The sequence below is a fragment of the Protopterus annectens genome, chromosome 1.part2 (assembly GCF_019279795.1).
Source record: "Protopterus annectens isolate FY-2018-M chromosome 1.part2, PAN1.0, whole genome shotgun sequence".
Classification (NCBI taxonomy): domain Eukaryota; kingdom Metazoa; phylum Chordata; order Ceratodontiformes; family Protopteridae; genus Protopterus; species Protopterus annectens.
Genome location: NC_056727.1, coordinates 1,224,513,120 through 1,224,531,084, shown reverse-complemented (window position 1 = coordinate 1,224,531,084; position 17,965 = coordinate 1,224,513,120). Strand labels below are relative to the sequence as shown.

General features: G+C 36.6%; 1 protein-coding gene across 1 annotated transcript in view; it reads left to right on the top strand.

Annotated features, from left to right (window-relative positions):
- Positions 1 to 1,306: 1,306 nt before the first annotated feature.
- LTV1 (LTV1 ribosome biogenesis factor) overlaps positions 1,307 to 17,965 on the top strand; it is a 388,845-nt gene continuing 372,186 nt past the window's right edge. Inside the window, exons 1-2 of the mRNA XM_044060085.1 lie at positions 1,307 to 1,532; positions 8,597 to 8,728. Of these exons, the coding sequence (XP_043916020.1) occupies positions 1,530 to 1,532; positions 8,597 to 8,728 (135 nt within the window). The 5' untranslated portion in view covers positions 1,307 to 1,529. The remainder of the gene's footprint in view (positions 1,533 to 8,596; positions 8,729 to 17,965) is intronic.

Genomic DNA, 17,965 nt, shown 5'->3' with positions numbered 1-17,965 from the left:
GCTGAATACTGAATGTAGCATTGGGAGCACTTGCTGCCATGTTGATTCTAGCGTGGCTGCCGACCATTCTCGTCGTCCGACATGTCCGCTCTCCACGTCACTTGGCCACTCGTATGGTCTTCAGCAAAAGGTCAGCACGCCCAGGCACTGCCACACAGCACTTCTGACACCATGTCGTATTCTTTTACCAAAGAAAGAAGACGCGGGACAACTGCGTGCAGTGGGTACCAACTCCAAACTTTATTGACCGGCCAACATACATACAGTACACAACAACTTCCTGTCTCACGCCCTTGCGTCATGCACTTTCCCCCGCCCCCAAAGAGCACTAGCTAAGGCAAGACAACACAGTCCATTGAATACACCACAGGGTATACTTCCGGTTATAATGTATCCATACAGTCTGATAATTATGTATTAACTATATACCATTACTCTCCACCCTATGCTAATATATAGATATATATATATATATATATATATATATATATATATATATTTCTTTCACTTTGTATTTGTTCTGTACAGTATTTGATTACTTGTAGAGCTTTTCTCCCCGGACCTCCACTGAAAATGGGTTTCTGACCCAGTGCACTTTCCCGGTCAACAATACAAATGTCAATAAATAAATAATTATTTTGGTTCACTTTATGTGCTTTTGGATATTCATTACTGTGTTAAGTGAACCATTCATCCTTTCTGCTGTTTTTGTTTACTTACGTATCTGAATTATAAATGCGCGTTTATTCAGTTAGGAGAAGCAGGTATTTTGATTAGACTCATCTTTAAATAACTAAAATTAAACAAACACGCAGTACATGGAAGCAGGGCTGATGGTAAAACACAAGAAAATCCTCCAGGGACATCCCTCGAGTGCAACTGTCCTTGATTTTGCCACATATATTCCTTCCCGTCCCTCGTTGTAGTTTTATTTTATTTATTGGTAAATTATTACAGGCAGTAATCTCAGCAATTAGAATTTCATAGTTATTTTTTTTAGAAAAATGTATGTTGATGTATAACTTGTTGTTATGTTTATTTTCTAAGTGTAATGTGCATTAAAGTTATATTTTGAAATAGTCTCTTAACTTTTGGGGCTTTTGCCCCTGATTGCTGAGCAAAAACATCGATAGCTATACTACGGGGTACTTAACATCTACTAGTCTAATACGGAGCTAGAAGTGCGTTGGAGTTTGGCACAGTCGGCTTGAAAAGAGACTCCCACTTCCCTGTTAAACGATTGGCTTGCCTGTGTGACGGAGATGACGCATCCAGGCAGTAATTGAAACAGGAAAAACAAAAGTGCAAAAGGGTGTTATGATCTTTTCTACGTCGTGCGTGCGTGCTTGGTGGAAGTATATGGAGCTGTCTATTGCACGTTTTTGAAATGAATAGGTTTCATTATATTAGAGTTGAAAATAATAGTCTTTCAGTTTGAACTGTATAGTGGTGGACTGGAATTCAGTAGCTTTTTCGAACACTGAAAGCTTGAAACGTGTGCCCATTTAAGTACAGCAGTCAACTAAAGCATGGTAATCTGTCAGTTTTTTGTTTATGGTAACCTGTGTGAAAGTTTGGGGTTATTGTCTGCTGTTCACTTTTTCAGATGATGTACCATGCAAGGCACAAGTCTTTAGTGCTGTAGAAGGAATGTGGTGCGTTAAATGAAAAGCAATACTGTTTTCTGCATCCACCTTTCGTTTTTTGTTAATATGTAAGCAGTGATTATACTGTTTATAAATGCTCCCTTTGGGTGTCTTGATCCTGTAAATTTTCATGGCGCAAAAGAACCACTTTGTCCCCTTTAGTTTGCTCCTTCCCTATTTGTGTGTTAAGAACCATTTTTCTGTAACAAACCATAGTGTCGTGGGGGGTGGGTTACTTGTCTGCTTTAAGTCATTGAGAAAACTCATTTTTTTAGATTTATATCAGAACCTTCAAAAATATGTTGCTGCTTGATTAGGAAATGGAGAAAAAATTTGCCTGTTGGAACACCTGGAAATGTTTCTTGTAAAATGATAAGGAGATGGCATGAGGAATGTTTTCCGAGTGTCCAGTCATGGCAACTCATAAGAGTTTTGTTAACTGGCTGAAGTGCGTGTTTTAATGTGGGTATTTTTTATTTGCCTGTGAACATTTGAATATTTCAGTCATGCACTTAAAGTTTAATAAAAAAGAGTATGTCAAGAGCTAGGTGCTTTACTAAACAAGTTATTTCTCTACTTAATTCTTGGATTGTATATTGTATTTTTCTGTAGATGTGAGGGAAATAAAGTTGACATGTTTCTTATTTGGGCTAATGTATCCTTCATTCATGACTGCAACCTCAAAGAAAACAGCTGTTGTGGAATTTTAGTTGTAATGATTGAGATGAAGATGCTTGTTGTACCAAGAAAGATAAAAAAAAAAAGCTTTTGGTGCTTAAAAGGGCAAAGTCAGAATTTTTAGAAGAATTCTTGTGTAATTTTTGATTTGTGTTTTATTAAGCTCTGACATGGTGTGTTAATTCTTTTTATAAGTGTATGTTTGTACACATCTGTATGTACAATACATTAGCTGTGTTTTAAAGCTGTCTGAAATACCTGGCTATGTTGTGTCATGTTTATAACTGTTTAGTTGATTATATTCTGTATTTTTGTACTGCTGTCCATTGTGGCAAAAAAAGATGCCTTGGAAAAGTGCCTCACCTCATCTCCAAAATTCCAAATGTTCTTCACATAAAAAAATGCTGTTCACATAAAAAATAGTGTGTATGATAGGAGATGCAACTGTTACTTCATTTCTTGGTGGTTTCTCAATAAAACTTGCATGGCATGAGCATAGGAATGGCAGAGATATGTGAGGAAGACTGTATGTCCTTTTTTTCCGAATTAAGACATATGTAGACTAATACAAGCTGTAATGTATTAAAATGGTAATTTAATAGTCACTAGGCCTGTTGTCCGGGAGACCATTATTTAGTTTAGTCCAAATTCCTAGTAATTTGCAGGATGTCGTACAGTAGGCAAATGAAACCTGAGGGAATCAAACCTTCTATTATTAATAGCTCCTAGTTTTATTTCTCTGTGTTGAAAGACAAAAACATTGTTGCCTTTTTAGTAAAATGTAATATGTAAGAAAATGTGTAAACTGAAATTAAATCTTGCTTCTTGACTCTGCAACTGTGTATACTACTGTGAAGTCTGGTGCTTGAAGAGGCAGGCTATGTGATGATGATGGTGCTTTAATTGGACAGCATCTTGTTGCCACCATTCCGAAGTATGTGATGGTGGAAGTAGGCATTTTCTTAAAAAAAAATCATGCTTGGGGTTTAAGAAGCATTTCAAAGTGAGGGCATGTGCATATAAATAGAGAGCACGTGCAGGCAGCAGTGCCATTTTCAGAGAACATCCAGAGTGTTAACATGTATGAGTGCAGTAGTCAGTCTGTGTTTATTACTAAGCCTCAATCTTGATGTGTTTGTGTAAAATAAAGCTGTTTGAAATGACCCCACAGCTGTTCATCTGTTTTATCCTGACCTGATGAGTGACATAAAGGACCTAACTGCTGAATTTCCAGAAGTCAAAGTTACAGGAGTTATTTGTAGGATACCCTTGAACATCGAGCTTAAGTTATAATGTATAGTATGTGTGATTGCTCTGAAAGAGCTGTCTTCGTCTTAGAAGGCAGAGATAGTAAGAGCACAGTAAATATTTTACTTGGAACCACATAAATTCTAGTGTTGCTGTTAAATTTATTTTTTTAAACATTAGCAGTTTGTTTTATTTTCAGTTCCTTGTACAACTTCTGTGCAGTTTGTAAATTTATTTGAAAATTATGTAATTTACTTCAAGTAAAAAATTTTATCCATTTGGGACTAATGTTTTACATATTAAAAGTTAGTGCTTTTTTTCTGGTACCTATAGCTGTGTGGTGGCTGTGCTGTGAAGGGCAGTGGCTCAGCACTAAGCGCTACCACTTATTTAAAGGGTGATTATGCCCAAAATACTGAATATGTTTTTGATTGTATCTTGAATTTTTCTGCATTTCAGGTATCGCCTCATTAATGTAATCTATTCTGTCCATTTGTCCACAACCTCTTTTTCCCATTTGCACATGGGGTTGGGGTGTCACTTCAACAGTGACAGTCATCTAGACCCAAGATTTACACCACCAGGTGGCTAGCCCTGTCCTGGTAGTTTTCCCACACCACGTTACTTGCTCACTCACACCTATGTCCAGTTTACAGTGTCAATTCCACCTACTGCATGTCATTGTAAAGTGAGAGGAACCTGGAGGACCCAGAAGAAACCCACACGAGTTGAGGAGAACATGCAGACCCTGCACGGAAGGCACTCCATCTGAGACTCAAACCGGTGAACCTTTTGCTGTGAGGCAACAACACTATCTGCTGTGCCACTGTGATGCCTTTTCAATGCATACATATGCATCAGTGTATGTTTTATTATTGTTTTATAATGTGTTATATCCCAAAGTAACCTGAGGAGGATTGACCTGCTGTATGATTTGTTTTATAGCCAAGACTTCTCCTCCCTGATGTCATTTAATAGGAAAAAGACAACCCCGTGATGAAAGGCTCATTTACTTGACTACCACCACCAGCTTACAGTGAGAGCAGTGTGATTTTGTATTATTTTGACTGTCAGCATTAGTTATCTTTCTCATTTCTTTGCTTCCTTTGATTTTTAATACTGGCTGTCTGTGGTACAGTATTTTAAGGAGCATTTGAATGTTAGGGTTAAATAAATGTGTTTATCACCATTATTATTACATAAATGTTTATCACCATTATTATTACATAAATGTTTATCACCATTATTATTACTCTACTTGGTAGAGCACTGATCAGCATGGGCCCATTTCATTCTGGGAGGTTTGTCTGGTTAAGTGAACTGTTCAAGGTCACACAGTAGTCAAATGGGGGGGTTGGTATGAGATTCAAACACAGAACTTTGGCAAGGTATAGATATAGTATCTTGGCATAGTGACTAGTGTCACCTTATAGCAAGAGGTTGTCTAGCTTGCTTCTTGGCTGAGATGCCTTCTGTGCAGAGTCTGCATTTCTTCCCTTCATTCATGTGGATTTTCCCTGGGTACTCTGTTTTCCTCTGCGACCCAAAGAGATGCTGTAGGCAGACTGACAAATCTAAATTGTGTCTAGGTGTGCATGGCACATAAGTGTGATTTGGGAAAAAAGGCTTGGCAGTCTGCTTATATTTCTTACTTGCCTAGTAAACTGTGTGAATTCTGGCAGCTTTTCATTGGGTTGCTATAAGAATGTGATGGACCTGATAATGTATAGTTAGAGAGGTATGTCAACCAGAGTCTTGCACGTGAGGCATTTTATACCTGTGATTTAAAATGTGCTACTCAGGCTGAGATGGTGTGTGTTTTGGCACCTGTAGTTTGACTTAATGTCTTTGATGTCATCATCTGTGTCCCCTCATTGACTTTTCTCAGCCAAATACTGTGTACGTATTGCAAAAATGCCGTGGGAAATACAGTATAAAGATAGCCTGCAGCATCCTAGAAAATGCAGTGAAGGCACACTGTAGAATCAAATGCTGAAAGAAAGTCAGGAGAGTAATATGAAAATATCTTTTCTTTGTGACACTCCTGCACTTTCATTAAATGGAAGGACAAATTTCTTATAAGAAAAAAGGTGACATGTAGATGGAGTTTCCTTGTTCATTTATATCTAAAGACCAAATCTGAAACATTTTTGTTTAGGCTCAGAAATGTAGTACCAGACGATACTATTTATCAGAGTCTTTTTTTTTTTTTTTTTTTATTTATTTGTTAGTTTTAGGTTTGTTTTGGTGTTTGATTTATGCAGTAACTTTTTAACATTCCTTTGATAGGTTGTACTGTGTTGGCCTACAGGCATACAGTACATCAATCTTTTTGATAGGTTGTTCAGCCATTTCCTGGCATTTGATTGGTTGCACAATTTTTCTCTTTAGCCGTATCAGGACTGACCTTTCGAATGGGTCTTTTATCAGTATTGTGAGTACTACGTTCCTTGATATGGTGCTCTTCCAGTCTATTTACCTTTTACCTTTTATTCCATGTTTTATGAAAGACTGCTTGTTTGTTCTACTGTTGCATATCTATATGTCTGTATTTCCTATTTTACGTGGACCTCAGTTGTCACTGTATTTGGGCTAGATCTGAAATAAATAATTTTTCAGTTTTGTATTTCATTACACAGTAACTTTTTATTTACATATTTGCATTTCATTTTTTGTTTGTTTATAGATGAATTTTCTTATGTAGAGTTAGTTTCTAGGAATCCGCTACTGTACCTAGTACTCTTGTTGAATTACACTTTTAACCCAATGGGAGGCTGAATATTGTCCTTTGCTTAATGTTTATTTTGCTGTTGGTCTGTACTTCGTGTACACAGTATTTTATTGGTTTTCTGACTGGTTAGTTTTACTTTTCTAGCATGTGATCTCATTCTAAGTTTTGATAGGCTGTTTTGTATTATGTATATCTAGCACTAGTTTTATGTCTTTTGGTCTGAAGAAGTGGTGTTGTGTTACCGTGAAAGTGCTTACCATTTTTGATAATGAATATATATTTTCTGCATTACCTAGTCGTGGTAGCCTGGAGTATTTTTCTGTTTTGTTTTGCCTTTTGTTATTACTCCACGCTTTTGGATAGCAGTCTTCGTTTCTTATCTTGAACTATTTATTAGAGATGTAATTCTGACCGTCTGACTTGTAAGGCCCGATTTTAAATACCCATGTGAGAGGTATTTTTATTTATTTATTTATTTTTTGTGGTTCTCTTGATAGTCGGTGGTCTAACCTAATTACTCTAGCCCTCCAGATGACGAGACTAGCACAAGAGGAAAAATGTGAGGTTTCAAAAAAACACAAAACAGAAATAAGTTCAGGCATATAACAATACAATCATTTAAAGAAAGTATGCTTTTTTCCATATGTGGCAGTCAGTGTTGAAATAAAAAAAAAAAGAAAAATCAGTTTTTTGGAAAGGAAAAAAAAATTGCTTGGAGTTGTCCGTTAAAGGCTGGCTTATTTTAATGATCAACAATGAGGCTATATTTATTTTGTTAGTTTTGATTACTTGATACTTGCATTACCATAAACTTTTGAGGAGTGGACACTGATTGTGGGGAGTTAACTGTTTACCCTTCCCAACCTTCAAGAAAATAGTGCGAATGTGCATGCAAAACAATTTTGGTTGAGTTTTGATTACTGTTGTCAAGATTAAAAACAGATTTTTTAGTAGAACCCATGGTTTGTGATAAAAGCACGCTTAAAAAAATGAGCCTTGGAAGAGACCAGAGTGTTTAAGCGTTTTTGCTCCAGCCATCCAACAGAACTGTTCTGAGGAAGTTCCATTGGGTGGCTGGAGTGAAAGTGCTCAGCTTCATTAAATCCTTTCTATCTAATGTCTGTGTTTTTTTGTTGTTAAGAATGCACTTGAAAAGCACTAGATTCAACCTGAAACGAGTGAAATTCTTGGGAGGTTAGTGATTGCAATGTACAGCTACAGATCAGAGTTATAGAGCTCATCTGAATTGTCAAATGCTTGTCAATTAACTAAAGCAGCAATGTACTTTTTACTGTATGTCCTTATGGCCAGTTGTACTTTTATATCCGAAAACATTGGTGAGATTCAAACCCCCTATTGCTATTTCCATTGCACATTAAATGCTAATGGGACCAGAGCATGAGTTAAACGTATAGCTCCAGTCCGTTGCACATAGATAGAGATTGCATATAATATGTACGTATACCTTGCGTGATCGCAATGTGGCAAATCTTTTATTCTGAACAGTAGATCGGTTGAGGATTGGAGAGCATCAAAATGTATTTTATTTTCTGTAGCTCATCATTTTCAAGGGCCAGAAGTTTCCGGTCCCAAACCTCTTGCTGGATAAAATTTTAGGAGTTGTACATTGCTCTTTTAATCAGCTCTGGCTGTTGTGGTACAGCAAAAAGCTATTCTGTGTGGGTGCTACCTCTGTGTTCATTGTGTACATTTTTCATTTGTTACTTACACACACACATACTTACACACACACATTGTATCATTTTGAAGTTCTGCGTAGGTCATGTACATAACAAAGGATGTCATATGACAACTACCATCACTCCTACAGCCTCAAGTTCATAGATGGAAAAGGGAAAAAAAAATCCCTACTGATGGTTGATATCTGGGGACATGTTTTAAATACAAATGGCAGAGGTAAACTCTGCTTCATTTATTCGGATTCTTTGAGGGTGATGTGCATTAGTAAAATGAGAAAGATACTTTGTTTTTCGCTCAAATACAGTCACATGCTTTAGTGTACTGTTCATTTTTCATTTACAGGAGATGGTCATTGCTAGTAGTTCTGTTCTATTCCAACGGCTCTTCTTTGCCCACTTAGCTAGAATTCAGAACAAATTATCCATTGTTGGTTATCTTCCCAAAGCTTTTTATAAACTGATATCCAACAGTTTTGGTTTTATCTAGAGGTTATATTTGTGTTTTTTTCTTTGCTTATGTTACAATATTAAATACAGTTGTGTGCGTTATTCATGGTATATGGTCCAGTAAATTTATCCTTTATAATCTCTAGCCTCATAGGAAAAAGAAGCCCTTTATAGACAAAAAGAAGGCTGTGACTTTCCACCTTGTGCATAGGAGTCAAAGGGATCCTTTGGCAGCAGATGAAACTGCACCACAAAGAGTACTCTTGCCAGCTGAAAAGGTATGTATCCTTACACAAATTTTGTGTTGAAATGATTATTCATAGTTCATTGCAGATCTTTATTTTGTTACCTGCTGCCAAAGTGACACACAAGGTACGTAAAGCGTTGAACTAAGCTTTTGTGCTATTGTGAAGTCAGGTTTTCCTTGTTTCTGTGTTTTTGTTTTTAGCACCTAGATTTCTGCATGTTGTATAGATAACAACTGGAGTAGTTTATGCAACTTATATGGAAGGTTTACTTTGTTTTGGAACCATGTTAAACTTGTAAGGATCTCATTTATTGTCTGTTTTGTATAATTTGTTATGGTGTTAGAAGTTAAAGAAGGAATTAAAAAAGTATATAAAGTTAAAAAAACAACATAGCCATATGAAAAACTAAATTAGAATTACTGGCACATTGTATTAAGTGGTATGCCAGAAGGATTTTTTAAACCTTAGCTGCTGCTGTTAACAGTATTTCAAAGTAGTGTCAGTCTTTGAACTAGAGTATGTCATCTAGCCATTGATACTACAGACTCCATTGCCAAATTAGGCGGACTATTTCACTTTTTAGTTTCAAGTTGATGTTTGCCTCGACTGCTTTGTTTAGTACTGAAGTTGTGAGATTTAGTATTTTTTGTCAGTGCTTTTGTATACGGTGTTTGTGGAGAAGATGAAGATATTTGACAGTGTTCTGTTTATGTTCTAGTACTGTATGCAGAAATACTTGGAAGTGGTTCTTATCTTTGTATCTTCTTATGCAAAGGAAGAAGCTTGTTTCTGCAACAGTGACACAATGCTGGGAAGATCATTTTTAAGTTGAGCTATAAGTGGACATTCTGTGTAAGTATTGTGTTTGGATTATTGAACGTGGGTCCCAGTGAATTCATGTCTACTGAATGTGGATCCCCATGAATCTGTGGCTGCTTGTATTTTGCTGCCAAGGATGGTGGCTGCACTGGAAAAAATATATAGAGACTGGAGCTAATGATTTCTAAGGCATGGTGATATTTGGAAAATTGTTTGTTTTTAAAGGTATCATCTCTGTGTTTTTTCTGACTTAAAAAAAACTCTTTTTTGAGCACTTAGTATGTACTTCATACATTTTTTGCTTTTTATGTCTTGATGCTGAGGATGACTGTACTGCATCTGTTCCTTGTAATAAAAGATTTTGGAGTTATGATGGAGACTAGAATTTGTTGGAGGTCCTTCGTGGAACTTGTGCATTCTGGGATTCTGTGATGTCATGTGTGTCTTCATTTGGACACTGACTCGCTGTGTTTTAAGCTCAGACAGTTCATGACATTATTAGTTATGAAGTATGTTATTTAATATGGATACTAATTTGTGAAAAAAATATTTTTTGTGTTGCACTATTTTGTTGTGAATTGTGTAAAATGTGTTATGTTTTTAATTACTTGCTACTAATGTAATTTATTTTACTGTTCTTTTTTATCATACAACTACCAATGTAAGTAAAAGATAACATTCAAGCACTGTAATAAATATGAACTTGAACTGGCAGAGCCACATAAGAAGTTTTCATACTTTTTAAACACACATTTATTGAATTATCAGTTGTGACATGGGCAAACATAAAATGTTTTGACTACTTCTATGTAAATGTAACATGCTCTCATTTACAATCATTGCCTCATAAACCTCAATCCTCCTCCAAAACATTTTTTTGCTGTTTGTATTTTCCCACAATTTCCAATGTTTTTCTATGTAATTTACTCCTCCCCTTTGTTCTAAAGATGCCAATTCCTGTTCTTTTTATCTCTGTGGCAATATTCATTACTTCAAGTTTAGCTTGATTTCCATTTTCTAGGAATTGCATTTTTGGCAGCCACCTGGTTTAGATTTTGAGTTTCCATTTTCTAGGATTTGCTTTTTTGTTAGCCACCAGAAATAACACTAGGCAATTCAGGCCTTGTATCCCAATTAAAAAAAAATAATTTTCCTTAGTTGCTCACCCAGTATTCCTGACAGCGTACTCTGTAGGGAATTTTTAATGTCTGCCAATTCATTACACTCTAAGAGCATATGCTCCCTCTTGCTTCCCCATTACACCTCTAAAATTTGCCATGTACCCGAGGAAAAATTCTCTTGTTTACTAGGGGTGTAAAATATCTGTGTAAACATATCCAAGCAAAAATCCTAAGTATTCTAGATTTTGTTGCATATTTGAGAGCCATACATGTGTCCTCTCATTGTTTGTGTGAATTGCTTTTCTAATCTTTCTTCCCAATATTTTCTGGCCTCTTCTGATTGATTCTTACAATTATTGTGCAGTATTTTATATGCCCTATTAATTATCCCTTGTTTAGCTGCAGCTTTTGCTCTAGATTCAAATAAAAACTCATCCAGTGCAGGTCTTTCATTTATATTCCCCTATCCTTTCTCTTTGCCTGTACTCTACCCATCCTTCCTAGGAAAGGCTATCACTCCAACTGTCTTCTTGGTCTCTTCACATTCTGTTGCTTTTTTCTGTCTCTTATTTTTTTTAAGCAAGAAACATCTTTGCCTATGTCATAAGTGATAATTTAATAATCATCAAATGAAAACAAACCATATTGACAATTAATCTTAGTTGCAAGCATTATACATCACTTATCTACCCAGGCATTCAGTTAGAATTTATATAGCTCATTCAAATCCTGGATTCTTTTAAACCTCATTCTTCCCCTTTGTATATTCTCACGCTTCTCATTTTTTCGATGTAATATGCTCCTAAGGGGTGGGAGGGTGGCCTAATGGTTAAGGTGTTTGACTTGCAAACACAAGGTACAGAGTTTGAATCTCACAGGGGATAATTGGCTAGGCTTAAAATGGCTCACCAGGGCAGTTAGCCTAGTACGAACCTATGAACCTACTCTTTAAGATTCTAATTGCAGTTATTTTATCTCTGTTACTATATTCACTACTTCAGGTACAGTTGGTTTAGACTGTTTTCTATTTTCTATTAATTGCTTTTTTGGCAGCCACCATAATTAAACTCTGCAAGGCCTTGCTTTTTTGGCAGCCACCATAATTAAACTCTGCAAGGCCTTGCTATGTCTAGGCAATTCCGATTCTGGATCGTGTCTCAGAAAAATAATTTCCCTAGATACGCCAATTTGCTCACCCAGTGTCTCTGATAGAGTAGTATGCAGGGAATATAAATCTGTCAGTTCATTACACTCCCAGAAAATGTTCCCAACTGCCTCTTTCTTACCAATCACCCTTCATTTGCTATCTACCGGAGGAACAATTCTCTTGAGTCTACTTGGGGTGTAAAATATCTGTGTAAGCCTCTTTCTTACCAATCACCCTTCATTTGCTATCTACCGGAGGAACAATTCTCTTGAGTCTACTTGGGGTATAAAATATCTGTGTAAACATTTCCAAGCAAAAATCCTAAATCTTCTAGATTTTATTGCATATTTGGGACACATACATATGCCACCCATTGTTTCTTCGTGAATTGCTTATCCAATCTCTCTTCCCAATCATTTGTGATCTCCACTGATTCTGATAGTCATCATGTAATATTGTATATGCTCTACTAATTATTCCTTTAACAGCAGCTTCTGTTCCAGATTCTACTAAAACTATACCAGTGTTGGGACGTTAGTTTAAAACTGCCCTATGTCCTTCTCTTTGGCTATACTCTGATATCAATACTTGATAGGGAAAGCAATCTGTAACCTGCAGTCGAAATAAATTCTTGGTGTCTTCCCATTCTGTTACCTCCTTCTCTGGTTATTTGCTCCCAATACCTTGGTTTGTTTGCTATCTTTCTCCAATAAATTCCAGCCCCTCTTGCCTGTTGTCTGTATCCCTAATTGTGGTCAACCCTATTGGCAAAAATCTCCTTTCTCCATTCCTATGCTTGCTTAGTTCTTAGAATACTTTCTGCTACTTTGAGTATAATATTCTGTAAGATTCTTATTCTCCTTAAAGATATGCATCCAAAATCCCAGTCTCTCCTTGTTTCTTGAGCTTCCCCTTTGTTTCATAATAATCCGTTTCCACTTAGCACAAGCAGAAATCTATAAATCAATGTATAGGAGCCTTAACTGTGTAGCTCTGAAATACCCCTTCAAATTGGGTAATCCCAGTCAGCCTTGTTCCATTGGAATAATCAGCTCATCCCACTTGACTCTTGCCATCGGTCCCTCCCCAGATAAAATCCTTCATCTCTTTATTAATTGCTATCCACGACTTCTTGTCTGGTTGGACCTGTTGTATGGGACTAAAAACATTGTAACTGCTTGCTTGTATCTTACTGTCCATATCCATATGACAGAGCTTCAGGCTTCTCAGTTTTTGTATTGTCTTTTGTTTAGTCTCTTTCCATATATTCTTAGCTACCGCACTAGAATAATTTTTAATCCATACTCGTAAGTACTTTTATTTTATCATGTCCCCATAAATATGGATATTGCTGAACCAGTTCCTCTGTGGGTTCATAATTTACAGCTGTTGGCTTAGTTTTAGCTTCATTAATTTTGTATCCCGAAAAGATTTGAAATTGTCATATATAAAGTAATAGCATCTGCAAACAGAGACAGCTTTCCTTGACTAACATACCAATTAATATCCTTGAATTTCTGAATCCATCATTTTCTTTGCCAGTGGTTCGAACTATAATGCAAATAACAAAGGTGAAAGGTGACACCTCTGTCTGGTTCGTCTGCTCCAGCAGAAAGTATCAGAGAGGAATCCTTGTATATCATCCTAATCAACCTTGTAATTTTATCTGGCAAATCAAATGCTTCCATTGCCCTGTTCATAAAGTCCCAGCTTACTCTGTCCGATGCTTTCTGTACAGGAAGACCCACAAACAAACGTGGTATTTTCTTAAATTTGCTTCCCTTTGGATCTTTAATGTTAAATGTTTTCCTCCTCTTCACAAAACCACATTGTGCCATATCTTTCAATTTTAGCATTACGTTTGGCATTCATTTACCTATTATAGACCTGAACATTTATAATCATGGTTTAAAATTGAAATGGGTATGTATCAAGCTGGATCTGATGGACCTTTACCTTCTTTAGGTATTAAAGCTACCACAGCTTTCTTTCCCGGGATGTTGGTACTTCTCCTCCTCTTAAAATACCGTTAAACAGATCTTCATAATTTTTCCCTTCCTAGCTTCCAAACGTCTACAGGAATACTGTTTATTCCTGGGCACTTTCTATAGATTGGTTATACATTGCAATTTTTCTCTCATCTCCTCCTATCCTAACCATTAGATATATAGGCCTCATCTACATCTAACCTTGGCATATTTAATTCTTCCATAAACATTTCCATTTGTATCTTTTTTTTTATTTTCCATATTTCTCAGCTTTATACAGACGTTGATAGAATTTCCAAAATATTTGTAATAACTCTACAGGATCTCTTGCTACCTTCTTTGTTATAGGCTCCCTAAACTTGGTGACAGCCCTTTTGGTTGCCTGAGTCATTGTGTTAAAAGTTTTTGTGCTCTAGTGTTGTCAAAAAAACAGTTGCTTAACAGCAATCTTTCTAAACTTGTGTACATTATTGAGGTAATCCTTTATTTTCTGCTTAGCATCCTGCAGTTGATTCTCTTGTTCTGTGAAATTCTCCCTATTCTGCAGTACTAACTTTTGTCAATCCCTCTAAATAATTCTTATTACTTCTTAACCATAGCTCCCTTTCTTTTTATTTTCACCCTATTTTTAAACTCATTTCAATTTTATCCCAGTCCCTAGCTATTTCAGAATAAATTTCTGTCTTCTCTAATAATTCCTGAATCATTTCCACTACCCATTCCTTAAATTCCTCTTTTTCTAAAAAATAGATGGGAAAGTGCTGGATTCTTTTTTTTTTTCCATTACCCTGCATTTTTTTTTTATTTATTAAGTTAGTATCTGAAATAGCTGTTGGGCGTGTATCAAGACCTTCAATTAAACGCACAAGTTCCTGTGAAATGTATTTTTGTATCTTGGGAAATATGTAAATTCACTCTGAATTCCTATTACTGAATTCACATCTTCCATGCCAAATATTTTCATAAATTTCTTCAAAAATCTACCCTCCTTTGTTGTATTTTCCTTCTGCACCCCCAGACGCACATTCACTGCTATAAATCAAATTCCAGTCCCTACCTGTAAGTAATATTACTTGATGAAAGCTGATTATTTTTACCAGAATTTAGCTCCATTACAGCAGTTTTAGGCGGAATATAAGTACATGCAAGTGGTAACATCCTCCTTTGCAATTAGTGTAAGTATTCCTCTTTTCCTTTGCCCCAGGTATTCCACTGAATAACCATCGTGAAAACCTTTCTGTATCAAATTCACATGTTTAGGTCTTTGCAAGTGTGTCTCCTGTAGCACAGCTGTCAGAAATCTACATTTTTAATATAGTTCACTTACTCTTTCCTGTTTATATTTATCTGTGAGACCATTGACATTTAAAGACATTACAGAAAGCATTGTTATATTAAAGTTATTCTCACCTTTTATGTATAACAGCTTTTTTTAAATGTCTAGTTACAGCTTTTGTCACATGCATACACTGTGGCGGTTGAACTTTTTTTTTACGGTTATTTCTTGTCCTACACATTTGAGCCTCTGCCACATCTTACAAAACGTACAGTTATATTGAAAGCCCTCAAACAAAAAAAACAAATGTACCCCCCAATACCCCCCTAAAACCTATTAACTTAATACTAACACACAAAACTATGTACATCTTCAAATATTGAAGTTTTACCCTCCTGATAACAAATATCCCAAACTGGCAGCCATACTCATTGACATGAGTTAACCTGAAAAAAAGGTTATCCATGCTAAGGCACATTGTGCACTGCGTGTTTGTACAAAGTGCTGTTTGGGTTTGTCTTTATAGCTCTCCTAGCTTGTAAACACGTGAGTGCTTTAAGAGAACATTATCTTCTAGCCAATTTCTCTTTATCAGATTGGAGCCAATTTCTCTTTATCAGATTGTCTCCATGGAGATATGAGGACCAGTACAGAATTGCTACTAAGCATACATTCATTTGCTAGGAAGAAGCCTTTTAGTATTCAGTATTATTTTTCATGTACTTGTTTTCTCTTAAAACTTGTTACTAGATCAAGCTAAGGGGATTAATCCAGTCATTCCCCCATGGAAGACTGTGAAAAGGCACATTTATTATTTTCATTTGCCATGCTCTTTTAACCAGACTATTTTTTTTTGTTTTGTTTTGTTTTTACATTGCAGTGCCTATATTTTTCGTAAAACTGAACAAGGAGAAAGAGAGAGGAGGGGAGAAAGAAAAGGAGCACCTGTTTACAGTAGTATCCCCATTACACTTAAAAATAACTGAGAAAACTTTTACTTTTAATATGTCAAACTTCTTAAGGCTACAGATAGTTCTATGGCTATTCTTCCATACGATGTCATTCGACTAAGGGTCTTAGAACAGGAAATTACTGTCTTTTACAAGCATTATGTAGCAGCATAAAATTGCATCTCTCCACCAGGAGATTAACAGTACAGAGTTCTAGACAATTATTTTTTTGTTAAAAGAAAAAAAAATAGGTTAATTTCCCTTTAAGCACCTGTGTCCTCTTGCACCACTTTCATTCTGGCTTCCATTTTGCTTATTCACATCAGAATATTTGAGTGTAGGACACTTGTCACTGTTTGAGCAATTCAGAACTCTTTTTCACCTTTTAGTTCAGTACCATGTTGTTCTGGTAGTACATACTCTGAATAAGATTTGAAGCTGCTTTTGTTGTACAGAAGACAAATGTTTCAGACTACTATGACTGCGCTATCTAATCCATGGCTTTGAATTTTTCATATGGTTTCAAGCCTTTTGAAGTAGAGTTATGTCCCATGTATTATCAGATATTTCTCTCCAATTTTTCAATTACTCTTGATCAGTTTGAGAGTATACTTTCTCAAATTTTAAGTAACCGGGTCAGTTTTGGTCACATCTCATACTAGTGTATCATCAAATATTTACTATACCTTCAGGCTACTAGATCTCAGAGCTGTACATGTTTGATGCAATGTAGATCTGAGAAATCTTTAGTGTGTAAGCATATTAAATGTAGATAGCTTTGAACTCTCATCAAGCTTCGCCATTATCCCTGGTTAGTATCCGATACAGAGATGAACTTTGCATGCTGCTCAACGCTAGAAGTATAAATCTCAAAATGCACTCATTCGAAGCACTCCTTAAAGTGGAGAACATCAACATTTGTGCTGCAACAGAGACCTGGTTCAAGGCAGCAGAAAGCCACCCCTGCACTACCAGGCTATAATTTAATTCCACACCTTTTGGCCCCAGAACTTGGACCGAAGCTTTAAAGGCGGTGGTGTTTCCATATTCATAAAGGATGTGCACACCTCCAGACTGGTAGCCAAACATAATGCATCAGAGATACTTCAGGTGCAGCTTACATTGGGTTAGACAACGATTCAGGTCCAAGCCTGCTGTACGTCCCCAACCATGTCCCAAGACTCGCACTCCACATTCCTAAGCACCCTGGAGATTATTAGGTTCCAACCTAACATTGTCATACTGGGCGACTTCAACTACCCTTCCATTAACTGGGAAAACTACTCTGTGTATCAATACACTTGCCCAACCTTTCCTGGAATTCATTAATTCCAATGCCATGGACCAGCTCGTTCTTACCCCCACTAGAGGTAGCAACATCCTTGACCTGGTCATTACTAACATGGGCAATTGTTGCTATACACCTGTAGTCAACTCCTCCCTGGTTAGATCCGACCACAAGCTAATCACCTTGGAAATCCGCACCCCCCTCCACAAAGGTAACCACCATGAAAAACTTCTACAAAGCTAACTTTGAGCTCCAAAAAACAGAGGTGGCTAACTTCACGACATCCATGCAAATGGAGAATAGTTGCATGACCACCGAAATGGTACACCAATGTACTGTATGAACACGTACACAAATACATGGTTCTTGCCATACCCAGTAGAACCAAGATGTTCTCCTCCAAAAAAAGCAAGCCAATCTGGTGGTCCCCTGCCATGAGCAAACTCCACAACAGAAGGAAGAAACTGATGCAGAGTAAAGTGAAGTCCCAAGACTGGAAAAACTCCCTTATCAGCATCAACAAATGTTGAGATCCCTCATCAAAACCTTTAAAGCTAGCTATGGAAGTAGAATTGCAGCAGAGAGTAAAGACAACCACAAGGCTTTCTATAGTTATGTAAAGAATCTCCACAGCAATACCCAGATTTGCTCTGAGATACTGCACAATGGTAACTCCTA